At 39.1% G+C, this 27,683-nt stretch overlaps 3 protein-coding genes across 4 annotated transcripts in view; 2 read left to right on the top strand and 1 right to left on the bottom strand.

Annotated features, from left to right (window-relative positions):
- LOC106082551 (E3 ubiquitin-protein ligase MYLIP) overlaps positions 1-1,394 on the top strand; it is a 43,967-nt gene extending 42,573 nt beyond the window's left edge. Inside the window, exon 3 of the mRNA XM_013245125.2 lies at positions 32-1,394. Coding sequence (XP_013100579.2) covers positions 32-848 — 817 coding nt within the window. The 3' untranslated portion in view covers positions 849-1,394. The remainder of the gene's footprint in view (positions 1-31) is intronic.
- The window catches only part of LOC106082552 (uncharacterized), a 94,893-nt gene extending 88,735 nt beyond the window's left edge, over positions 1-6,158 (bottom strand). Inside the window, exon 1 of the mRNA XM_013245127.2 lies at positions 6,077-6,158. The gene's annotated coding sequence lies outside the window, so the exon portion shown is untranslated. The remainder of the gene's footprint in view (positions 1-6,076) is intronic.
- Positions 6,159-7,474: 1,316 nt separating this feature from the next.
- LOC106082548 (uncharacterized) overlaps positions 7,475-27,683 on the top strand; it is a 161,146-nt gene continuing 140,937 nt past the window's right edge. For both annotated transcript variants that reach the window (XM_059369378.1, XM_013245118.2), the window contains exons 1-2: positions 7,475-8,433; positions 8,511-10,162. In XM_059369378.1, coding sequence (XP_059225361.1) covers positions 8,537-10,162 — 1,626 coding nt within the window. In that variant the 5' untranslated portion in view covers positions 7,475-8,433; positions 8,511-8,536. The remainder of the gene's footprint in view (positions 8,434-8,510; positions 10,163-27,683) is intronic.

Raw genomic sequence — 27,683 nt, 5'->3', positions numbered from 1 at the left:
AGTCTAACAGGGTTTTTTCTTTTCTTTTCAGCATTCCGTTTAGCGCCATAGCTGCTGCAAAATCATTTAAACGAACATTTAAGCTAGAATATGTAGATGACAACAATGATCGTCGTGAAATAGATATCAAATTACCCAAACACTGCATTGCGGAGGGTCTGTATAGATCGATTACCGAACGCCATGCCTTTTATGTGTGCGACAAGGTGCGTGGAGTGGTGACAAATCAATTTACCAGAGATCTCAAGGGGACCATTGCCTCCATGTTCAAAGAAGACACCGAACTGGGCAAGAAATACATATTCGATATACGTCAAACCAGCCGCGAAGTAATCGAAGAAGCCAGACGTATACTGCATAAGCGTGGCATTGTTACCTCAATGCAAGTTCGTGAAGATAGTGAGGCGAATGCAAGTGAGGAGCATGATCTAAACAGCTTGGGCTTGGGTGAGGTTTCGGAAGACAATAATGACAGCTGCAGTGCTACAATAATGGCCAGTAAATTGGATAGAATGCTACGTGAAAAAGCAGAACGTGAAGCTGCCATTGAACGCTGCGTAGTCACCAGAATCTCAGAGGCAATGACCTGTAAAATTTGCATGGATAATGCCATCAATTCAATGTTTAATCCCTGTGGCCATATCATGGCCTGTGATCAATGTGCCTCACGCTGCGACAAATGTCCCAATTGTAGAGTTAAGATCACCAGCGTAGTCAAAATCTATTTGCCGCCCGAACTAAGAAGTGCCCCAAGCAAAAGCAGCGAATCAATCAAGTCCCCTGCAGCAGCAACATCAATAACTTTGCCTGAAGCAAGCAGTGCAGTTAAAATGACCACAAGGGTCTAAATGCCACTAAACTAGCCATAGCCATAGCCATGGGGTAAAAAAAGGACCAAAATCCCCTAAAAAAAAACAACTAAATAAAATATCAAAAAAAAGTCCTCTAACGAACCAGTATATATGAGTATAATTATATAGCTATTAACAAATTATTGTAAACCTACAACAACTACTACTACTACTGCTACTACAAACTACCTTTACTCTTTGTAACACCAACACTTGCGACAAACACACTATGCAATCAAATAACCGCCTTCAATTCCTTCAAATATAGCATTTAAGAATAACCAATTAACCAACCAACCAACCAACAAACAAACAAACCGTTCTCTTAACTTTTAAGCACCTATTTATTTTTTAATTATATTATTAAATATTTTTTGTGTATATAAATGTCCCCATTTTATGTTATTAGGCCTTATAAAGACAACCACAACATTTGTGTACTATGAATTTTAAATAATTAACGGACGCAATAAAACAATGCAAATCTATAAACATACATAACATAGTTTATGTATGTATTTAGATATTTATATCAAATTTAAATTATGTATGTTTATGTTATCTTAAGGAGGGGGAATATATTGGGTTGCCCAAAAAGTAATTGCGGATTTTTCATATGGTCGACGTTGGCAAATTTTTTCACAGCTTGTGACTTTGTAATTGCATTTTTTCTTCTGTCAGTTATCAGCTGTTACTTTTAGCTTACTTTAGAAAAAAAGTGTAAAAAAAGTATATTTGATTAAAGTTCATCCTAAGTTTTATTAAAAATGCATTTACTTTCTTTTAAAAAATCCGCAATTACTTTTTGGGCAACCCAATATATAGGGGTTAGGTTTGACCACAACGGTGACAAGTGATTATTTTTGCCACTGGGTAATTTTTTGACACTCTAAGGTTTATGGACTCTAGCAGGGAGTCTCGCCCTCTTGAAGTTCATTATAAGTTTTATTAAAAATGCATTTACTTTCTTTTAAAAAATCCGCAATTACTTTTTGGGCAACCCAATATATAGGGGTTAGGTTTGACCACAACGGTGACAAGTGATTATTTTTGCCGCTGGGTAATTTTTTGACACTCTAAGGTTTATGGACTCTAGCAGGGAGTCTCGCCCTCTTGAAGTTCATTATAAGTTTTATTAAAAATGCATTTACTTTCTTTTAAAAAATCCGCAATTACTTTTTGGGCAACCCAATATATAGGGGTTAGGTTTGACCACAACGGTGACAAGTGATTATTTTTGCCGCTGGGTAATTTTTTGACACTCTAAGGTTTATGGACTCTAGCAGGGAGTCTCGCCCTCTTGAGGTACGCGTAGTAAATGCCTGGAAGACTGAGGAGGGCCTTGTTTTCGCGTGCCCAAGTTCCAACCACCGAGAGTGCAAAGGACAGATTTCTAAATCGGCGAAGCTCCTTAACGTAATGCAGAACAGTAGCTCAGCTTTCTTGAATAGTTCGTTTAGAGTAAGAAAGGCTTTGCGGCCCTCTATTCCGGCCAAAGAATTTTTGATAACAAGTGCTGGTTACTACAAGAGCCGGTCAAATATTGGGTTGCCCAAAAAGTAATTGCGGATTTTTTAAAAGAAAGTAAATGCATTTTTAATAAAACTTAGAATGAACTTTAAACAAATATACTTTTTTTACACTTTTTTTCTAAAGCAAGCTAAAAGTAACAGCTGATAACTGACAGAAGAAAGAATGCAATTACAGAGCCACAAGCTGTGAAAAAATTTGTCAACGCCGACTATATGAAAAAACCGCAATTACTTTTTGGGCAACCCAATACTTATCATGAGACCAAATTTCCCGACTAATGCAGTAAAATAAGCAAATGAACGTAGGGAACTCCTCCGAACCAAGCCAGCACAAGGATAAATAAACTTAAGCAGGAGAAAACAAGCAGAAACAAGTAACAACGTGCTAAGTTCGACCGGGCCGAATATTAAGAACTCTATACCAAGAAATGTGCTAAAAATGTAGACAAATTAATTTAATTAGTCGCCCGATTACTGGCATGGGGCGGATTAAAACCTAAAAATAGAATGAAAACGTTAACAAAAGAGTGTTCTCTTTTTTTGACATCCTCAATGGCAAGTACTGCCAAAAATTAAAAAAAAAAAATTGTATGTCGGCTGACCACCTAGCTTAACCTTATTCAGAGAATTCTGCCATAAAATTTGACAGTCATAAGAAAATACTGCCTGCGAAATTTCAGTCAAATCAAAAGTCACTTACGGCTTCCAAGGGCTCAAGATGTCAAATCGGGAGATCGGATCGGATGTGAAAATGAATTCGAATACAACTAGCCGAGACAAAAACCAACAAACGCCCCCTACATGTAAGAAGCTATATAGGCCGATTAGGACAATACCTAAAACACTCCCTTCGAAATTTCAGCCAAATCAAAAATTGCTAAAGTCTTCCAAGGGCTCAGATGTCAAAATTAATTGAAATACAAATCCGTTCGATATAGCTGGCATATAAACCGAACTTGGGTCTTGACTTCTTGAGCATCTAGAGGGCGCAATTTCTATCCGATTTGGCTCAAATTTAGCATGACGTATTTCGTAACGACTTCCAACATCTGTGCTCAGTATGTTTCAAATCGGTCTATAGCCTGATACAGCTGCCATATAAAACGATCTTGAATCTCGTCTTCAAATCAAGCATGACGTATTTTGTTATGATATTCAACAACTGTGCTAAGTATGGTTGAAATCGGTTCATAAACTGATATAGCTGCCATGAAAATCGATCTTTGGTCTTGACTTCTTGAATCCCTAGAGGGCGCAATTCTCGTCCGATTTGGCTGAAATTTTGCATGACGTGTTTTGTTATGACTTCCAACAACCGTTTTGAGTATGGTCAAAATCGGTCCATAACCTGATATAGCTGCCATGAAAATCGATTTTGGGTCTTGACCACTTGAACCACTAGAGGACGCAATTCTCGTCCAATTTGGCTGAAATTTTGCATGACGTGTTTTGTTATGACTTCCAACAACTATTCTAAGTATGGTTCAAATCGGTTCATAACATGATATAGCTGCCATATAACCGATCTTGGATCTTGACTTCTTGAACCCCTGGAGGGCGAAATTCTCGTCCGATTTGGCTGAAATTTGGCATGAAGTATCTTGTTATGACTTCAAACAAATGCCATATATATGATCAAATCGATACATAACCTGATATATCTGCCATGTAAACCGATTTGGGATCTTGACTTCTAAAGCCTCTTGAGGGCAAAATTCTTATCCGATTTAGCTGAAATTTTGTAAAACCACTTCTCCTATGACCTTCAACATGCGTGTCCAATGAACCAATCTACCGAATATGCTTCTAGAGAGGAAACATATTCGGCATATAGAACGCAAAGAACTCGAAAAATGCGACCCATGGTGGAGGGTACATAAGATTTGGCCCGGCCGAACTTAGCACGCTCTTACTTGTTTTATTTTGTTTTTTTTATTGTCCCCCGTGGCCATATGGGTATCTATTGGGCTAATAGCTTATATGACTGGAAAGAGCATCTTGAAACCTGTCTGCTGACCAAATGTGGAAGGGACATTTTTTCCCATGTGACCATTGTGGTCACATTTCTCTCCAGGACCAATCTTTGTGTCTATAAATGGCCATATTCAACCTCGTTAGGAGATCTTTTTGGGCTAAAGGCATGCATAACTGGATAGAGCAGGCGGAGGCCGTTCTGCTAACCAAATTTGGAAAGGGCCATCTTTTGCCAGGGTGGCCACATTTATCTCCAGGAACAATTTTTTTCTATACATGATATTCGACCTCGTTAGGAGATCTATTTGAGCTAATATCTTACATAACTGGATAGACCATCCCGAAAACCGCCTTTTGACCAAATTTGAAAGGGCCATCTTTGCCCATATGGCCACGGGGGGGCATTTTCAAAAAAAAAATTCAGTTCATTCAGTTCAGTTCTCATAGGGGGCGTTTTCTGGTTTTAGTCACGGCTAGTTATTTTCGAGTTTATTTTCATAAACATCTCCGTTTTCATAACATGCAAACGGATGGACAACGTTGGGTCATACAGACCAATTTCTCTCCTACCCCCGGTCGCAAAGACACTTGAGGCCCTATTCCTTAACTTCGTTCCTAGTACGAGCAGATGTCCAACATGAAGACAGCAGTTATAGCCAGACTACAGCTATTATCGCCATCACCACACACTGCCACGGCCTATACCTAAGGAAGGAACCTCCTTCGAGACATGTTAGGAGAAATATCTGGATGTTTAAAGAGGCGAACCGACAAAACCCCACCGATTCAATCAAAATCCTCCACATAAGAAATCCCATGGCAGTCGGTTCTATGAACCAGATCGACCCAATGGAATCCTTCATCGACAATAGCTGCCGCCACGGTGTACAACACAATGCTACAACAACTACAATGAATGGCCTTACAGGACATTCATCAAAATGTTGTAGCCAATGTGGCTTCGTCACATGACAAGAAAGACCTCTTTGAAAAACGAAAGCTAATCTGGGCCAATTTCTCCTGAGCTGCCATCGGAGAGAATTTTCCGCTCAACGAGTTGAAACCTCCTCCGAGACGTGTCAGAAGGATGTGTAGTGTCGCGATTCGAAAATATATACATTTCCGCGACGTGTCAGAAGGATGTGTAGTGTCAATATTCCAGCCTGTGTGGTGCTCACAGCTATCCCATGCCTATCATTTTTTTTATTTTCCAGGAGAAAAGACGTGCAAATCATCATTGAAGATATATATCTCGCGCTTCCCTTATCACAAAGCTACGCTCTGACAGAGTGGTCGTAATTCTTGCAGCCCCATGTTAACACTCCCACAGTCGAAGGCCCATCATCGTTGTGGCGCAACGTACAGATGCAAGCATTTTAATTCAAGTGCGATATTTCGTAACTCCCTCATAGCAAAAGCACAGTCACAGAGGAGGTTCATCTTCTCGATCATCACAAAGAGGTTTTCGTAGTTAAGAATCCCCCGAATCAAAGTAGTAAAACTGCACTTCACGGCATTAAGCCCACGCTTTAAACTTTCCACACACAAGCATGGCACAACAGCAAAAAAATTGCACAATTTTAGTCTGTTGCGATACCATAGATCTAACTTTGTAGCAACAGAGCTGAAATTCTGATGAAAACCAATCTCCTAGCCTAAATCATCCATAAAAATGTTACATTGATCAAAGAATTATAGAACTAAATTATAGTAACATACCTGATTTGGAAGAATTTCTTTGTAATTGGCTTATTTTAACACGACACTTTCACAACACACATTTTATTTATTTTTCTTCAACTCCTGTTCAGCTTCTGGCAGTGGGGCCAACGTGTTCGTAACAAAAGGAATGGCGTATGCAACACGGTAACACTGCACAAATTTTGTTTAATTAGAAAAACATTGTTATGTTTGTACTGCTGTACGCACATACTTGCCTTTGTGGAGCTAGGTCGACCCGTTAGCTTGGGGAACATTTAACATTGACCATATTTTGTAATCACTTGATTAAAATAATCCCGTTAGCTATATAAACTTCTTTCTGATTGGAAATTGTAGATGCCTGATTCGTTCGGCAATTAAATTATGTGCAGATATTTTGTAACACTTTGACCGCTCAATTTCATTAAACATACATATTTTCTATCATTCAACATAATTAACTTTTCAACCTAACCTAACACAAACATTAAACACTTTTGAGTAACTAACTTTGGCATATTAACAATTTTACTTATTTATTTAAACATTTTATTGAACGTAAAAAAGGAAGAGGAACTACATTCATTCGTTCCCGCCATTTGACATACACTAACAAGTGGCAACCTTACCAGCTATTTATATGCGCTTTAGAAGTGTCTATGGATACAATGCTGACGTCAGCTTTCATCAAACTGCTCTTAACAATTGAGATAAATTGAACGATGTATTTGATATTCTAAAATGCATTATGGCTGGTACCATGTTCGTTTTTCACAGTTTAAAATGCATATTTTTGCTATTACTTTATTGAAACATTACAAAAATCTAAAAATAATCTCATAATACTTTTATTAATATTGCTACCAATCGGCAGATTTGACATCCTTAATGATGTTCATGGGGTCTATCCACTTTATGTTTTTGCAAGTGACCTTACCTTTTATTAGTGAATCCTGTATGTCACCCTGTTACGCAAAGAAAATTTCATTTGAGCTGCCTACCAGCAACCAACATTTTCTGTAACGGTGTCGGTAACGGAAATTTCTTTTTGGATACGTCAATGCATGTCAGTACATACTGCCCTTAGGCCGACATCACAATCAGTTGATTTTATATAATACCTCTCTGATTTATTCGATTACATCGTGGCAATACCACGTTTTCCAAATTATCAACCGCCGGCCGGCAACGTCGTATGCCGCCGATGTGCTCAATCAATGCGCCGCCAGCAGCCTACTAGCCATTAAAGAGAAGCGGCTTTGTTCTTCTCGTCAAGAAATAAGAAAGAGAAAAAAGTGAAAATAAATTTAAAAATTTGATGACCTGAAGGCAATGAGGCTATTTTACAATATCTCCGAATTGTCCAAGTGTCTATATAATAGCTCAATTTGTGTCCATATATTGTAAAGATAAAGTGCGTTTTCCCGACTACAGCGACGACGACGAAGTATCGTTTAAAATTGGAGCAAGGTTCCCCCGTCCGTCCCGTGGTGGGTCTCATCTCATCGTCATTGTGTGTTGGATGACGTTAAGAAGGTTTTGTTGTGTGTTTTGGCTGCTGCTTGTTTGATTATGAAGCAAAAATAAATACTTTTCGACCAGCCATGTAAATTTTTCCCAATACGAAGGCGTTAGCGGCAGCACAAAATATTTTCTTTCTGGGATAGAAACTGCTGCGGTAAGAGGGCACAAGAATTTTTAACCTATTCCTGGTCATTGGATTACTCGATTACCCAGCACTTCTTGCAACAAACCAACCCAGGGCAGCAGCAATACGAGCGAACGGCGGTGGTATCAGTTAAATTTTGTTGTTGTTGTTGCATTTGTTTTTATTGTGGTGGCCAACCAACCTTCCCCCTTCATTCTATCGGAGTGCAGTGGCCATTACTACTGCTGCTGCTGTGCTGCGACTTGCAACAAGACGAGACAAGAGACATACGGTTTATGACAACTCTCCGGGTGGGCAGTTTTCTGCCAATAAATGCAAAAAAATAAAACAGACCAAATAATAACAACAACCAACCTCATGCATCTATTGTGGCAGAAAGAAGCAAACAATTAAAACAACATAAAATTGCATTCACTGGGCAGGTCACAAAAAGAACTGACAAAAATCGGTATCATCGTCGTCATCGTCACCATCATCATCATCCCAGCAACGTTGATCGTCAAAACGCCATCAGCTGCAGCAGCAGTGCATACATACTTACGCATACACTCATATACACACAGCCAAGATTTACACACATGTTCACAGAACAGTATCCAATATCCAATTGCAGTACAAGTGACCTCAAATGTGCCGGAACAGATGAATGGATGTTTAGCACAGGTTGTAGTAATAACTAGACATCGATTTGGACCGGCATAGACAGGTAAAAAAAAAATTCTAAAATTCCCATGTCATCAAAAAGCTAAAGTACCCTACCTAACTTTATCCATTGGTTTACAGCTGCAGCATCTTCGTGGAATCTGAAGATGGAAAAGGCCAAGGCTTACATTAAGAATGAGCTGAAAAGCAGCCAACAGCAGCAATCAGAACATCCCCGGCCTTCATCAGCTTCCTCATCGTCCCAGCAGCATTATGTTGGCATACCACATCAGCCCCATCATCAATTGCATCAACAGCAACATTATCGAAGCAACGAAGTGATACCACTCTGCTATGTTTGTAGCGGCCAAGGTGGTTATGAACCAATACGGGCCCGGCCAAACTACGAGAAACCGCATGAGCCGTATTTTCCTTTCTTGGAGCGACATGAGCCTCCAACAGGGGTGCCCCAGCTAGGCGTTCAACAGCAGTATGTCATGGTTTGCCATCTGTGTTACCGGTCTCTCAACGAGCAGTGGGAGGCATATGAACGGGAAAAGAAACCTCATGTACAACGCATATATCATATGAAGAGGGTTGATAATAAACCCTATATAGGAGCCGATATAGCCACCCAAGGTGAATATGCGGCCCAAATGTTGGGCCTAAGTGCCGAGCACTTGGCTCAGTCCAGCCTAGCTAATGAAAGCATTCAACAACATTCGCAACAAACCCAAATGCCTTACGGCTATCCAAGAACTCCCTCCCAATATCGCAACGAACCATCATTATATTCCTCCAATGCTCCCACAGCGGCTCATCAACAGCATAATGTAATGCAACAGGGAGGATCGATTTCTCGAAATTCTTCACCATCGCCAGCACCAAATTCAACGCAAGACTATTACACTAGGAATTCCCCATTACCGCTCTCCCGAAATCCCAACGAAAGATCGCAGTCATTGAGCAGGCCCCAATCACGAGAGGGAGGTGGCGGATGTATGCCTTTAGCTTCACCTTCATCGCGACCTTCAAGTGTCCAAGGCAATGCCTATGAGTCGTTAAATATCAAGCCTTCATCCTATGCCCATCATAAATTGAAATTGGGTCAATTGTCATATTCAAATTCGCTATTGCACAACTCCTATGGAGCTGGCATGCAGCAGCATGTCTCCACACCCTCGCACTACAATAGTGCTCCCCATATAGGACTTGATACATCGCCGCACAACTATGCAACAAACACTAAACAACATCCGTCACAGCAATTACCAGCAATGTCGCCCTCCGATCCCAATATGGGGGGTTTGCACAGAACTACGACGCCACAACAATGTCCACCCAGTCCATATAGTGTAGATTATACAACGAATATGCGTGAAACGGATGATGTTTTAGATCTCCGCAATAATAGACCATCTTCGATGCCTGCAAATGTCCTGCCCACGTCATCAATATCTGCCCCCTCGACACCAATGACAGTGGTGCCACATAGCGGTGGCAGTAATGCAGCGGCTCCAACTTCAGAAGTTGGCATATTGGATTTATCCATGCCCGATAAAAATTCAACCACAGAGGTGTGTTACGCCTGTGGCGATGAGCAGAGACGTGGTAGTCTCATTGAGATCAGCACTCTTAAATCAAAAGATGACAAAACAGATCGTCCGTACTTTCCTATATTCTATGATATGCATCCCAGACCGGCGAGATCACGTCCCATGGATCCACGCGGTATGATACAGGCGTGTCATTTATGCTATGACCATCTAATGAAACAATGGCAGCATTTTAAGGTAAGTTTGAGCAAACAAAATAAAATAACTACAGGTCAGACATTTCAGTGATAATGATGTTATAAGACCACAAACATGCTTTTTTGCAGTAAGGGGCTTATCTTTAAAAGCGTTTATTCTTATTAAGCCATGGCTTCATTATAAACTGAGTAGTACCAAATTTTTATTCAAGACTATCAAGTTTTGGCAAACTTTTTTTGTTTGTTTAAATTCACTCTTAATTTCAAATGAAATAATCTGAAAAAGAATATGAGCTTTTAAATTTCACATAAATTGGATACAAATGAGATGCTACAGATGCTTAACAAGTCAGGAGATCGGTTTATATTGCCCGAATTAGGACATGTTAAATATTAGCCAAGTCTCCATTGTATTACGCGCTTCACTGTTCGGCGGCTGATCTGTACAGATTTTTCAAGTTTTATAACCATCAATTTATTCAGCATACTGAAAGCATTTATGATACTACCGCTGATGATGACCATACATTAAAGGACGAACACGTACTATGTGGTCTCGTCAGCTCTGTGACACGCAGTGGAATAATATTCAAATCTGTCAGAATGTCGCCCTCTGAACTGCGACGGGCTATCTCCTCAGTTCTCATGTGGACCACCTCCATCAGGAGACAAAGATCCTACCAGTGCGTATGCATGGAAAATTCTCACTGCATTCAATGTAGGGGTCACTAACGCCAGGCGCAGGCGAGATGGGTCTATATTGCACGGAATGGTGTATCACGAAGACCAATTCCCCACCTCCATTCCTTGGCACTGGCCTGGGGCTGGGATGCTGCCCTTGCGTATATTACCGCGCGGGAGATGTCAGGGGGGGTCACATAGTCCGACGACGAGGACTGCTGGCTATGTTCGCACAGCACATATCCAGTATGACTATACTCCCGTAGTGAAGTGAGGCCAAAGCTAGATCGAAAATGTACCCACTCCATGCATCGGTTACACCTCACCGACACCGACCGATGATGGAGGTCTGGGATTCTTTTCAATCCCGGCACGGACCAGAAGCGTGCGGAGAAGGCACTCCGGCATGTGCCTCTTCCATGACGAAAAAAGACGTACACGTACACTGAGGCGGCAGCCCTTGCCGATGAAGGACTTCATCGGGTCAATCCGGTACGTACAACCGGCTGCCATGGGATTACTGATGATTTAAGTATGCAGTCAAGTCTGAAAAGGGGATATATTGCAAGAAGACAAATACCATACTATCTATGGCAGGTCCGCATCATTAGGGTGAAAGGATATAAAAGGTCGTAGGGACTGGCAAAAAAGGCAAAGGTTTGTCGACGATACATTTGAAGAATGTAAAGCCATTCATGGCTGTTCCAAATTTTGGCAAAATCGAACAATAAATGCGCCTTTTATGGCCGCAAGACCTTAAATCGAGATATCGGTCTATATGGCAACTATATCCAAATCTGGACCTATCTGGGATGTCGATTGCGTGATGTCGAGACATCGTTCGGAATTCGTTCCAAACTGTCAGAACAACAACCCCTAATGGTCCAACAAATATTGCGCATCGCCATAAAAACACACTCCAGCACAAAATAAAAAAGGCACCACAATCACAGTTCAGACCTCGTTCAGATTTCTTTCCGAAATGTCGGAAGACAACGTCTTAGTGCTTCAAAAAGACCCATACGAAACGGGGTTCAGACATTGGTCAGAATTCTTTCACAACTGACGGAACAAAGAATTCCTTAAGACAAGCAGAACAGAAATCGTTCAGAATTCGCTCCGAACTATCACAATAAAATCCCATGCAATCCCATGGCAGCCGGTTGTATGTACCGGATTGACCCGATGAATTCCTTCATCGGCAAGGGCTGCCGCATCAGTGTACCACACACTGCTACAACAACAACAACAACAACAATAAAACTTCTCTTAGAAAGTCGAAAGGAATTCACAACGAACTCGAAAAGATTTTGTCGGAAGAGTTCAGAATCTATTCAGAATTGTCCGACATTTGGTTCGCTGGATACACAAGAAAGGCCATATTCAAATAATGTGCAGATGTGTTAGATTGCCCACCACTGATCTAAATACTAGACGCATTCATTGATCTGAAGGATGTATTTCATCCTGTTTTCTATTCCACCCCCTTCTGGTGGCATTGAGTTCGTTTTATATGTGGATAATTGTACAATAATGGTAAAAAAGCCCCTACGTTCACACAGTATATCGCCTTCACTTATCCTCTGTAATATTCCCTCGTTACAGCATTGAGCATTCATATTAAATGAGTATGGTAGTAGGATAATGGACCTGCCGTGGCGCAGAGATTGTGTTGTTTGCCTATCACCCTGCACGCCTGGTTTCGAATTCTGACGAGAATATCAGGAATTTGTCAACGGTGGTTATCCCCTCTTTATTGTTGTTGTTGTAGCAGTGTGTTGTACACTGAGGCGGCAGCCCTTGCCGATGAAGGACTTCATCGGGTCAATCCGGTGCGTACAACCGGCTGCCATGGGATTGTGCCCTCTATGTAACCCGCCACGTCGCTATCAACCTATCAGGGCACTTTCAACTGACAGACCACACCAAGGGTCGGCCAGTTGATAGTGCCCTGATGGCATGCTGGTAGCCCCTTACCAACGATGGGTTAAAAAGATCCCTGATATGCGCATCTAACAGTCTATCAAATGTCTTCAAGACAAAAGGTGAGAGACTGATCGGCTTAAGTCCTTGGGCTGGGAGTGACCCGGCTTCCCCGCCTTAGGAATTTTCATTCCCACCACCATAGGGGATGGGGTGTATACTAACCTAGTCATTACGTTTGTAATACCTCGAAACATTGATTTGCGACCCCATAAATTTATGGATATTATGGATCGTCTTGACATTGTTAGTCGATCTACCCATATCCGTTCCTCCGTCTGGCAAAATCACGATAGCGGTCGAACGAGTAAAGGTATCCGCTTGAAATTTTGCACAAAGCTTCTTATTCATATAGGTCATTGGGGATTGTGGCAAATGGGACATACCGGTTCAGACTTGGATATAGCTCCCAGGTAAACCCATCTCCTGATTTGACTTCTTAAGCACCTGGAAGTTGCAATTGTCATCCGATTTGGCCGAAAGTTTGCACCAAGTGGTTTGGTATGATTTACAACAACTGTGCTATGTACATTCTAAATCGGTCAATGTTGTTGTTGTTGTAACAGTGGGTTGTACACTGTGGCGGCAGCCCTTACCGATGAAGGAGTCCATCGGGTTAATCCGGTACGTACGACCGGTTGCCATGGGATTGTGATATAGCTTAATAAACCGATCTCCCAATTGGACTTCTTGAGCCCCTAGAAGCGCAATTGTTATCCGATTTGGCTGAAATTTTGCAAAGAGTGTTTTTTGTTATGACTTCCAACCTCTATGCTTAGTATGGTCTAAATCAGTCAATAATCTGATATAGCTCCCATATAAACCGATCTCACGATTTGGCTTCTTGAGCACCTGGAAGCTGCTTAGTACGGTCTCAATCGGTCAATAACCTGATTTTGCTCCCAACAACATTTTTGAGCCCCTGGAAGCGCATATCCGATTTGGCTTAAAGTTTGTTAGGAGAATTTTGTTAGGACTTTCCTTGAGCGATCCTTACGTAGCACATTGTATGCGTGACAACTCTGCAAGCTGCAGGTGTTGGTCACCTTTGTCTCCTGGATCGCTGCGACCAATATATTTTTCCGATTCATGAAATCCACAATCTCATCGATCTTGCCACGGTGTCCGTTGCAGTTTAGCTGCAAAAACGATACACTTTCCGGCACTGGCCTGGCAATATTTGGGCTGGGATGCTGCCGTTGCGTATATTGCCATACAGGAGAGGTCGGGGGCGGGTCACAATATACGCAACGGCAGCATCGACGACGACGACGTTTATGACCCACTGCTGGTTATGTTCGCACAGCACCTTGCGACATAACCAGTATGCCTATACTCCAGTAATGAAGTGAGGCTAGAGCAAGATCGGACATGTACCCACTCCATGTAACGGTTACACCTCACCGACACCGACCGATGATGGAGGCGGTTCTGGCAAACCGAACAGAACCAGGGTCCGGGGTTCTTTTCAATACCAGCACGGATTACAAGCGTGCTGAGAAGGCACTCCGGGATGTGTCTTGCCCATGAATCGATAATCGATAATCATGAGAAGCTAAGTGTTTTTATTGAGCTCCGTGAAAAATTAATTAAATATTAAAATAAAGTAGTGTATCGTATTCCGATCTACGAAATTTTTGCGCTGCTGTCATCTGCCTAATAAGCTAATTGCATCTCGTACTTGGATACCACATTTATTTCGTGGTTTTTTGCTCCCATCGCTCTGCGCTCTTGTTGTTGTTGCTGTGTGTTGCCTAGTTTTCCCGGCATTTCATTTGATTTGTTTTGCCATTGTTCGCCTTTGAATCATGGTTCCTGCACCTGTTAAACATGCTATTCCTAAAAGCTGGAAGTGTCCTGTTTGTGGTAAAATCATCACTCGTGGTGTTTACAGCATTGGGTGTTCTGGCTGCCCCAATTATTTCCACACTAAGTGCGTCAATATTTCTAGTAATGAAATAAAAACAAACAAGTCGTTGCAGTTCACCTGTAAGAAGTGCATTGGTGATAAAGTCAATTCTGCGCGTTCCAGTTGTGTTGCTAACTCCACCGTTTTTAGGGGTGCATTACCCAATAGCAGTCAATTTGCTAAAGATAGTGCCGGTGATGCGCGTTCCAGTGGTGTCGGTAATTCCAGCGTTTTGGGGACAACATCATTCAATAGCAGTCAATCTAATTCTGTTGACGCCGTGCGTTCTCAGAGTGGTACGCTTGGTCTCCTTACTGGTTTGCAGAGTATACGTGTTGACCCATCTGAGCAAGCAGCAGATGATCGTCTTAGTTGTATTCGTGGGCTTTTTGATGACTTTGTTGAGTCCATGAAACAAAAATTTGATGAGCAGATGCAGAAATGTTTGCAGGATTTTCAAACAATGGTGGATGGTGTTGTTGCTTCCTTTCGAAGTGAGTTTATTGCTTCAATTCAGAAAGTCAAATCGGATGTTCTTGTTTGTCAGCAAAATATTGCCAATGTTGATGCTAGGCTGTGTGAGAGGATACGGCAATTGGAGCAGTTTAATTTGGTTCAGCAAAGACGTCTCAATCGCGCGGATATTCTTATAAGTGGCATGCCGAGATCAATTACAAATCTGCGTGAGCCAGTGATACAGATTGCCCGCTTGTGCGGAGTGCAGGTTGCCCCCAGTGATATTAATCATTGCTGTTATATTTCCGGTGGTAGGATGGTGCTGGTCAAGTTCAATTCCGTTCATACCAGGGATTTGATTATGGCGAACTATTCTAGGCTTAACTCGATCAGACTAAACGATGTAATTGGTGGCGAGGTTGATTCCCGTGTGTATTTAAATGATCATCTTACCGCACCTGCCTCTAACCTTGTTTTTAAATGCCGTAAGCTGCGGTCACAAAAGCGAATATTGAGATACGTCTTAATTAATGGAGATATTCCCAAGGTGTGCCTTACGTTTCTGAATGGTGACGTTAAAACAGTGAGTGCGACTGAATGTGATCAATTATTTGGAAGTGCTGAGTCAAGCAACGCTAATGGAGATGTGGCTAGCACCGTTACCAATGGATCCCGTGCGTACTAGCCTTTTATTTTTATTATTTTGTATTTTTTTTTTTTTTGTATTAGCAATTAATTTTTCATTGAGCCCTTATAGCGTCATTAGTTATGAATACTTGCAACTTAGGTAATATTACGTGCGATAATTCGTTTTTTCGCTCCTCATTGTGTGCTTATAGTGATAATTTAAGTGTAGGGCATTTTAATTGCCGCAGTTTTAACCTCTCTGAGAGGTCATCTAAAATTAACGAAATAAGAAATGTTGTTGTTGACAGTTTGTTAAGTGTAGTAGGTGTTTCCGAAACTTGGCTAAAACCAAGTATACCGTCTAGTCGATTTGAAATTTCGGGATATTCTTGTTGCAGAAATGATCATCCATGTGTGAGAGGTGGGGGCGTTGCTTTGTTTGTCTCTAAGTCTATTAAGTACAAAGTTGTTTATAGTGGTAGTCAATATGGGATTGTTGAATGTTTGTTTGTAGAACTTTTACTTGGTTCTAGAAATGTTCTTGTTGGTGTTGTATATCTTCCGCGGGGAAATTTTCGGGCATTTGAAAGTGAAGTTGCTGATGTTTTGGTGAGATACTCTGACGTCATAATTTTGGGAGATTTCAATAATAATCTTTTTGATCTGTCGTCTTCTTATAGTGTGCGCGAAAGTTGTAGGCGGCTTAATGTTTCAATTGTCCACAACTCTATACCTACTCATTTTAGTGATGTACATAATTCTACTTCTTTACTTGACTTTGTTCTTGTAAGTGATCGTAGTTGTGTCTGTGTTTCTAACCAGGTTGTTTGTCCCAGTATATCGGATCATGCGTTTATTTTCGTGTCCCTTAACGTTTCAGTCCTTAATGTTTTGCAGTTCTTTGAATATGTTGATTATAATGCTTTGAGTTGTGATGATTTGCAGGAAATTGTTTCGTCTACTGATTTTTCCGCTTTGTATTCCACTAGTGACGTTGATTTTCAATGTAGTAGTTTTAGTAGCTGTCTTGGGTCTATCCATAATGCGTTTCCTATAAAAAAAAGGGTGATAAGGGCTAGGAGTGAGGATTGGTTTAGCAATCCCCTCATTTCATATCATCTATCGCTTCGAGATTTGGCTTTTAAATCTTTCTTGGAGAATAGATCCAATGTTAAGTGGCGAATTTATTGTAGAGCCAGGAATAAAGCCAAATCTGTTATAAGAAAGGTTAGAAGGGAAGCGAATGTACTGCAGTTTGAGGGCAATAAAAGCACAAAGCAGTTATGGTCGTTGTTAAAATCCAATGGACTTGGCAGATGCAAGTCGTATGATTGTGATTTGAATGTGGAGGATTTGAATACGACCTTTAATAAAAACCAATTGGACTCCCAAAGTAGTTCTCTCGGGGAGTATGACTATAGTGGTTTTGCTTTTCAACGGGTGGAGTTGTGGGAGTTGGATAAGGCTTTTTCTGCCATTAAGTCCAATGCAGCAGGTGTAGATGGTTTCTCATTAAAATTTCTTAAGAAAGTCTATCCTCTTGTGTCTTGTCATCTGTTACATCTTGTAAATTCTATTTTGTTAACTTCTTATTTTCCGTCCGATTGGAAATTAGCCAAAATAGTGCCCGTTGGGAAAAAACAGTCTTGTCACGCTCTGAAGGAGTTCCGTCCGATTTCTATTTTACCTATTTGTTCTAAGATTGTCGAGCATGTTATTAAATGTCAAATGTCTGGCTATTTGGAAAGTAATCGTTTTATTTGTGATGCCCAGTGTGGATTTAGGCGAGGTAGAAGTACAGCCTCATTGTTATTGGGTTTGACAGATTCTATCCGGTCAAACATGGGTGGAACACGTTTTTGCGTGCTATTGTCTTTAGATTTGGAAAAGGCATTTGACAGAGTGGATTTTGGCCTTCTTCTTAGTAAATTAAAGTCCGTTTATAAGTTTTCGACCAGTGCATGTACATTGTTATGCTCGTATCTTACAGGTAGGAGCCAGTTTGTTTGTGTTGATGGTAAATGTAGCAGTGTTCTTTCTGTAAGAAGCGGTGTTCCTCAGGGTTCAGTATTAGGTCCACTTCTTTTTGTGTTATTTGTCAATGATGTTTTTTCTCGTCTGGATTGTTGGTGCACTCCATTTGCATATGCTGATGACATCCAATTGCTTTTTAAGGGTGATAATCGATTTTTGAATGTTTTTCAGACGAAAATTAATTTTGCGATGGAGTCGTTACGTGAGTGGATGGCGGAGAATAGGTTCAGTGTTAACGCTTCTAAAACTAAAGCCCTTTTTTTATCTTCGGGCTGTCACAATCATGTTAGTGTTAGATATAATAATGTAGATATTGAATTTGTGCAAAGCATTGATTGTCTTGGTGTTCAGCTGGATGACAGGCTTCGGTTTGATCGGCACGTTAGTTCCGTGGTGTCTAAGGTTAACTTTTCTTTAAGAAGCCTGTATACCACGAGTTTATATTTACCGCTCTTTGTGAGGGAGCGTTTGGCGCATGCATTAGTTTTGCCGGCCATTTTATATTGTCTGGAGGTGTACTCAAGTGCGTCGCAAGGGAGCATGCATCGTATTCAGGTCGCTTTTAACAATATGATTCGTTTTGTTTACGGTGTAGGTCGTCGTGTTCATATAACTCCCTATGTGTGTCGTTTTCTCGGTTGTGATTTCCCGTCGTATGTTAATTATCGTTTGCTTTTGTTTCTCTTTAAGTTATTGAAATGTCGGTCTCCAATTTTTCTTGTTAATGAATTTAATTTTTGTCATTCTACCAGAACTAATCATTTGGTTCTTCCGAGGGTAGATAATTTTTTGAGTAGTACTTTTTTTGTAAGGGTTGCACGTTTGTACAACTCCTTGCCTACGGATTTAAAGAATTTCAGTTTGTCAACAAGATCTTTATCAAATCGTCTTCGTCTACACTTTCAGCGCTTTTAATTTTTGTGTCAAATTGCCAACAACTTTAACGGAATGTTTTTATCGTGCGTATTATTGGTAATTTATTTATTTTTTGATTTTAGTATTACTTATTTTTTTCCATTTTGTTTAAATCTTTTTTTTTTTGTTAAGTGATATTTTTTAATTATTTTTTTTCAAGCTCTTTTATTTATAATTCTTGATAATTTGTTTTCAAAGCCAAAAGTATTATTGTGATTTTTTTTTTTGTATATTTTGGTTTAAGTATTACTATTTTTATTATGCTTTAATCATTTTTTTTAATTTATTACGTTGATCTTTTTTGAGTAGGATTTTTTTTAATCAGTTGCTGCTTATAATTTTTAGTAATTTGTTTTTTATTTGTTATTTAGTTTTATCTAGATTCAGAAAGTGTTAAATAGGTTAAATATTTTTTTCCATTTTCTAAGTTTTTGAGTTTTTTATTTTTAATTGAGTAGTTTTTTTAACTTATGTTAGAAAAAGTACGTCTTATGCATAGTGTGATTATTTATAGGCCTGATGGCTTCGCATTGCATGAAATGAAATAAATAAATAAATAAATAAATAAATAAAAAATGACGAACACGTACACTGAGGCGGCAGCCCTTGCCGATGAGTGTTACATCGAGTAAATCCGGTGCGTACAATCGGCTGCCATGGTTGTACTGATATAGCTCCTATGTAAACCGATCTCTGATATAGTTCCCGTATAAACCGATCTCCAGATTTGACTTTTTGAGCCCCTGTAAGCGCAATTGTCATCTAATTTGGCTGAAATTTTGCACGAAGAGTTTTGTTATGGGTTTCTACAACTGTGTCAAGTACGGTTCAAATTTGCCTAAAACTGTCCCAAGTACGGTTCAAATCTGTCAATAACCTGATATTGCCCCTATATAAACCGATCTTCCGATTTGCCTTCCTAGAAGACCCAATTGTTATCCGATTTGGCTGAAATTTTGCACGGAGTGTTTTGTTATGACTTCCAACAACTGTGTGAAGTACGGTCTAAATCGGTCATCTTGAGCCGCTAGAAGCCACAATTGTTATCCGATTTGTCTGAAATGTAGCAAGGAGAGTTTTGTTGTGAGTTCCAACATCCTTTATAAGTAGGGTCTAAAACGGTCAATAACCTAATATAGCTGCCATATAAACCGATCTCCTGAATTGACTTCTTGAGCCCCTAGAAGCGCAATTATTATGCAATTTGGCCGAAATTTTGCACGGAATGTTTTGTTATGACTTCCAATAAGTGTGTCAAGTATGGTCCAAATCTGTCAATAATCTGATGTAGCCCCCATATGAACCGATTTGACTTCTTGAGCCCCTGGAAGCCACAATTGTTATACGATTTGGCTGAGTGTCCTTTGTAAGGAGTGTCTTGTTAAGACTTCCATAAACTGTGCCAAGTACGGTCCAAATCTGTCAACAACCTGATATGGCCCCATATAAACCGATATCCCGGTTTGACATCTACGGGCCCTAAAAATTTGTGCCTGATTTTCAGATTTGATTAGATACGTAAAATACATATTGGGTTGCCCAAAAAGTAATTGCGGATTTTTTAAAAGAAAGTAAATGCATTTTTAATAAAACTTAGAATGAAGCAAGCTAAAAGTAACAGCTGATAACTGACAGAAGAAAGAATGCAATTACAGAGTAACAAGCTGTGAAAAAATTTGTCAACGCCGACTATATGAAAAATCCGCAATTACTTTTTGGGCAACCCAATATATGTCTTCAACTGAGTACATTTGTAGAAATTTTTTGCAGAATCCATGGTGGTGGGTTCCCAATATTCGGCCCAGCCGAACTTAGCACATGCTTACTTTTTTCATCTTCACCTTACTTGTGATTTCCCATATCCCACGTTGGCTGTTGTAGTAGTCTACGCCCAACAAATAGAGGTTTTTAATGACTCACTACATACGTAAGCGATGATTCTCGGTTTAGATTTATTTTTATACCCTGTGGTGTAGGTTATCAAAAGTTCGGCTTGGTCCGATTTCTTTCGCACTCATTGGTTTGTGGTATAACAAATCTAATAATAAGCAAATTACCAAGTCATTGAATGTTTTCTCAATAATTTTGTGCTATGTATGGTTTTGAGAATTATGACTGATTCCCCCATTTTAATTGATTTATTAACACACATACAAATTGAAATTAGTCCATGTCTTTAGACAATTTATTGCAATTTTGTTTCTAATGCCTTTCGTTAGCTTTTTAACCATTTCAAGTAGCTTTGAGCCATCATGACATGTTGTAGACATGTTTCCGATTTCTCTCGAATGTAATCCGATAGTGGCAGCAGTAGATACCCCATTATCGTTGGAAAAACAACAACAACAACAACAACAAATGTTCAAATGTTATATTTTGTTTTAAAATGTATTGGGTCATATCTACATTTTTTTTTGCAAATACCCTTCTTCGCCTCCCACCTAGCCCCACATTTCAGTTCGATCCCTCGTTGCTATCCATACACACCCAATTATCAGCATATAATATTGTTGCCTTGTTTATACACATACATACATGCCTGGGTCACATTAAATAATTTGCCATTAATGCACAAAATACATACATATAGAAAACAACACCACCGACAACAGCAACAACAACAGATTGATAATATGAAAAAGTGTGCAAAAAATTAAAGAATTAAGTTTATACAACGTAAACAGGCGCCAACCATGCACAGTGAACATTAGCAGGGATACAAGCCAATTCGATTTTAACATAATCATGTTCATGATCTAACACAGCTATGTTATGCAAGATAAATTTATAAAATTTCGACAAAGAGAAAATTTTTAAAAAGCGCAAAGATACGAAATATTTTTTTTAATTAAAAAATTTCATTGAAGAGTTACTAGTCTCATAGTTCTCTTATCTCCAATTGCGGTGATTGTCCTTGGAGCTACTATATTGTATCGTATCCAAAGAAAAGCAATGTTGACATTGGTATGATAAGGGGTTCTGCTGATCGGATCATCCGCTATCGAGAGAAAATTCATTTTTCACCCAAACAGTCTTTAAGAAAAATGCCAATAAACAGCACAAACCATTTTTTTTGTTGTCAAGACGGAAAATTTTTGTCAAATTGCTTAGTTTTATCAGCCATCGTTCGCTGTAGGCGAATATAAGCTATGTTGTACCTATTATATATTTTCTTCTTGTATTGCCAAATTTCAGACCTCTAACACCATCTGTAATGAAAGTACCAAATAGTACCGATTTTGGTACCAAAATGTATGAATTTTTAATAGATCATTTAGTCACCTATCACATATTTCTTAGCTGTACCTACATGCCAAATTTCAGACCTCTAGCTCCATCTGTACAGAATCATCAAATCCCATCATATTTGCCCTAGTTGTACCTGCATGCCAAATTTCAGACCTCTAACACCATCTGTAATGAAAGTACCAAATAGTACCGTTTTTGGTACCAAAATGTATGAATTTTTAATAGATCATTTAGCCTTAGTTGTACCTATATGCCAAATTTCAGAACCTCTAGCTCCATCCATGAAGAAAGTGTGCATATGGTGAATGGATCATTTATTTCTAAGTTTTACCTACATGCCAAATTTCAGACCTCTAGCTCCATCTGTACAGAAATCATCAAATCCCATCACATTTGCCCTAATTGTACCTGCATGCCAAATTTCAGACCTCTAGCTTCATCTCTAAAGAAAGTACCAAATAGTACCAATTTTGGTACCAAAATGTACGAATTTTTAATAAATCATTTAGTCACCCATCATATATTTCCCAGTTGTACCTGCATGCTAAATTATGTATGTGAAAATAGGCCATCATATGGAAAAAATACCAAATTTTTTCAAAAATGGTTAATATCATGGTTTCTTTAATACTTCGGGCTCCAAATTGAATAGATTCGAAAAGAGCGTGGACCATTTAATATTTTCTGTAAACGGTTTCAGACCACTTTTTCCCACTTGGCCACAGTGGGCAGTTAAATCTGAAAAATGGGCCATCATATGAAAAAATGACCAAATTTTGCCAAAAATGGCCAATATCTTGGTTTCTTTAAAACTTAGAGCTCCAAATTGAATAGATTCGAAAAGAGCGAGGTCCTTTTTATATTTCCTATAACGGTTTCAGTCCACTACTTCCCAATTGGCCACAGTGGACCATTTACTCTGAAAAATGGGGCATCATATGAAAAAATTACCAAATTTTGCCAAAATTGGCCAATATCTTGGTTTCTTTAATACTTAGGGCTGAAACCTTTTTTATTTCCTATAAGCAATTTCAGCCCACTATTTCCCAGTTGACCACAGTGGGGAAAATGGGGCATTATATGGAAAAATTTCCAAATTTTGCCAAATTTTAATACTTAGTGCACCAAGTTGTATTGATTCGGAAAGAGCGTAGTCCCTATTATATTGCCTGTAAAGGGTTTTAGAACACTGTTTCCCAGTTGGCCACAGTGGTCTATTTACTCTAAGAAGTGGGCATCATACGGAAAAATTTCCAAAATTTGCAAAAAAAAAAATTGCCAATAGCTTGGTTTCTTTAATACTTAGGGCTCCAAATTGAATAGATTCAGAAAGAGCGTGGTCCAAATTATATTTCCTGTAAATAGTTGTATCCCACTTTTTCTCAGTTGACCACAGTGTGCCTACTCTTCTATTGAGTGATGAATTTAATTTGACATCCATAATTCTTTTAGGGTTTCTCCATATTTTTATTTGGTTTTTTTTACTGTTGTTTTAGGATTTTCTGTATTAGGATTACTTGAATTAGGTTTTCTGTATTATAATTTTTAGTTTGACGTATAGGTGGCGCTCTATCGTGAATTTTTATATCATAATATATTTTCATATTCATTGCTAATTCTCAGACTTCTTGCTCTATCTGTAAAGAAAGTACGAAATGGTACCAAATGCGGTACTAAACGTACGTTTTCTTCCGTTACTCATCCTCATTTTGCATCAGATGTATTTAAAGTCAAATTTCAAAATTCAACCTCTATCCATCCGCCCTGTACAAAGTTCACCCATTTCGTACTTTTTTGGTACATTTTTAGTACCTAAATGTAAAAATTTCCAAAAACTCTTATGATTAACCAACTAAGGTTGCCTTTGTGTACCTAAATTCCAAAGTTCGGAGCTCTAGTTCTATTTACAAAGAAAGTACCTAATAGTAGAAATTGCGGGACTAAACTATTTCTCCCACTTCCGGTACGATTGTCCAGAATTTTGTTTAAAACTTTCGAGATTTCGATTTCGAGATTTTTTCGAGAAGCTTTTTAATTTGAGCCCAAGAACATAATTCTTGCTCTTTCCGTTCATGCTGGGCAAATATGTACCATTTTGTACGTTTTAGTACCTAAACGTACGAATATCGCCAAATCCAGTTTTATCCCGTTCTAATGACCCAAGTCCAACATTCGTGCAAAATTTCATGATTCTAGCTTTAGCCGTTTGGGCTAGGCGATGATCAGTTTGTCAGTCACGCAACTCTTTTATATATGGAGATATTGACTATTTTCGAATAAAAGGAGATCCTATTTAAAACATTTTGGGAAATTTCGAACAAATTGTTTAAAAAATATTTCTTTTCTGAGCTAAAGAAGGTAAACAGGGTGATCGGTTATAAAGGGGTCGTATAAAGATGTAGTTCGAAAATGGGCGTCTATAATAGAACTGAACCTTACACTGGGTAAAAACTAATCTAACAAGTTTCAGTTTCTAACAAGTTTAAGTGGCTGTGGCATGATTATATCAGGTAAGTTACATATTTTCGTATTTTCTCTCCTGGATTGAACCCGGCGGAATAGTAACTTCTGTGCCCCGGAGGCCTACAACGTAGTACAGTTTACTATTTTGTCTATAGGCAGGGTAATTTCGAATATAGGCTACATCGGACAAAATATTGGTGTACCTTCCTTATAAACCGATCTGCCAATTCGATTTCCGAAGGGCACAGAAGAACAATAATCCCTAAAGGCGCCATTGAATAAAAAAATACAAAAAAATATTATTTTAAAAAATGTTTATGACCAAAATTGATTGCCCTTTAAAAATTTTTATACTCACCACCATAGGATTGGGGGTATATTCATTTGGTCATTCCATTTGCAACACATCGAAATATCAATTTCCGACCATACAAAGTATATATATTTCGGATCGTCGTAAAATTCGAAGACGATTTAACGATGTCCATGTGTCTGTCCGTCCGTCTGTTATAATCACTCTACAGCCTTCAAAAATTGAGATATTTAGCTGAAATTTGGCCCAGATACGTGTGTATCCAACGTGCATCAACGTTGGTTAAATTCTTGAACGGGTCGAATCGGACCATGTTTGGATATAGCTGTTATATAGACCGATCTGCTGATTAAGGGTCTGAAGCCCATAAAAGCTTTTTTTATCACCCGATTTCGCTGAAATTTGAAACAGTGAGTAGTTTTAGGCCTCCCGATATATGACCCAAATATGGTTCAGATCGGACCATATTTTGATATAGCTGCCAAGGTCTGAAGCCCATAAAAGCTTTATTTATCACCCGATTTCACTGAAATTTGAAACAGCGAGTTATTTGAAGCCTTCCGACACCCCACCTTAATATAGTTAAGATCGGACTATATTTAGATATAGCTGCCATATAAACCGATCCGCCGATTTAAGGTCTTATGCTCATAAAAGCCACATTTGTTGTTCTATTTTGCTGAAATTTGGGTCACTGAGTTGCGTTAGGCCACTTGACCTTCTTCTCTAATTTGGCCCAGATCGGTCTAGATTTGGATATAGCTGCCATATAGACCGATCTCTCGATTTAAGGTTTTGGGACCATAAAAGGGCCATTTACTGTCAGATTTCTTTCAAATTTGGGACAGTGAGTTATGTTATGCCCTTCAACACTCTTCTTCAATTTGGTCTAGATCGGTCTAGATTTGGATATAACTGCCATATAGACCTATTTCTCGATTTAAAGTCGTGGGCCCATAAAATGCGCATTTATTGTCCAATTTCTTTGAAATTTGGGACAGTGAGTTGTGTTCGATCTCTCGATTTGAAGACTTGGCCCCATTTATTGTCCGATTTCGCCGAAATTGTGGACAGTGAGTAGTGTTAGGCTCTTTGACATCTTTCTGCAATTTGGTTCAGATAGGTCTTGATTTGGATATAGCTGCCATATAGACCGATCCGCCGATTAAAGGTCTTAGGCCCATAAAAGCTACATTTATTGTCCGATTTTGCTGAAATTGGGACAATGAGTTGTGTAACGCCCCTCGACATTCCTCTTCAATTTGGCCCAGATCGGCTCAGATATGGATATAGCTGCCATATAGACCAATCTCTCGATTTAAATCTTGACCCCATAAAAGGCGCATTTGTTATCCGATTTTGCTGAAATTTGACAAAGTGACTTATGTTAGGCTTTTCGACATTTGTGTCCTATACGACTTAGATCGGCATATATTTGGATAAAGCTGTCAAAAAGACCAATATTTTGTTCATTAAAATTGAACAGTGATTTGTATTTATTAGACCACTCAATGTCCGGGAAGAATTTTAGTCTACATCGGACCATATTTCTATAAAGCTGATATGGGTGATTAAAAATTCTAATGAGACCATTATGGATTGCAACTCAACTGTGATATAAAAATTAGTATAACGTTGGAAATTTTTGTTAAGTGCAGTCAGTATCAGTGTTTTGAACATTCATCTAGTAGTAAATTGTAAAAAAGTATGCAATTCAAAAAAGAAATGGAATTTTTTATTAAAAATTTTCCCGTTGGCCACGCAACTGATGTTGGGTTGCTATCCATTATCGACCCCTAAATTGCCTAAACTTTCTTAACTTATAAATTCGATACTTCTACTAATTTGTTTCTTAAGAACAGGCACTTTCGCACTTGTTGATGGACACCCTCTCAAAAAAGCGTATTTCTGCCGTAATCTGTAATCTCAGCTCAAATATTTTTGTTCACAAAGAGAGCCGAGGATATTTTGACGTTTATTGATAATTTTTTTCATATAAAGTTTTACATATGCTAAGTTATTTGAGTTTAAAAAACAAAAGTGCCGACAACTGGTACATGCCGAACTTAGGAGCACTTACCCCATAGAGGGCGCCAACATTTGTGCCACCTTTCTAAAAAAATATCATGCAAAATTTTTCAACGAAGCCACTTTTTTGCCTCTTTTTGAAAATTTCCAACGACAACGTTGGAAATTTGTCTTTTGCCAATGCAATGCGTTGCATATATGAGGGACATCCCCTGCCCGTTAGTTAAATTTTTTTCCAACTGATTTTTTTTAAGCGCCACTGTTCCTTTGATTATTTGCAGTGGCGCTTTTTAGTCGATAAATAGTCTGAGTGATGGACTGCTGCCTAGTGTGGATGATGTTTTTTCTTGTTTTCTTTGCTGTTGTTGGACTAGAGCAGTCAACCAACGATACCACATTGGTATACTTAACGAATATGTCGCGTGTTTCTGATTTCTGTTTTGTAGTACGAGTACGTATTGTATTTGGTGGTATCAATCAGCTTGACTTGTTTGCTTGGCAAATTCGTGTTGGAATGGTTTTGGTGTCCAAGTTTGTTGGTCGGTCGCTTGGGCCTGTCTATCATGTTCTTGTAGGGAGGTAGAAAAGATAGATGTAGCTGTTGTTGGTCGTCTTGTTGATGATGTTACTTCGGTTGGTTTGCTCTATCGGACGTTTCTACTTTATTTTGCGGATGTCTTTGATTATTTTGGCTTGAGCAAAGTGGCAAGCAGAGCACGAGGCTGCTGGAAATCGTTACAAATTTTTGCATGGCGGCATAAAATTGGCATTTCATCGTCTTCTATGGACATGTGGGGATTTAAGTTGTTATCTTAGTTAGTGGTCTGAGGTTTTATTTGTATATAACAATGTTCGTTGTTTGTATAATTCGTTTTATATTCTTTGTGTAGGTATGTGCTTATT

The sequence above is a fragment of the Stomoxys calcitrans genome, chromosome 5 (genome assembly GCF_963082655.1).
Source record: "Stomoxys calcitrans chromosome 5, idStoCalc2.1, whole genome shotgun sequence".
In the NCBI taxonomy this organism is placed as follows: Eukaryota; Metazoa; Arthropoda; class Insecta; order Diptera; family Muscidae; genus Stomoxys; species Stomoxys calcitrans.
The sequence above is the reverse complement of the archived record's forward strand: the minus strand, read 5'-3'. Positions and strand labels throughout refer to the sequence as shown.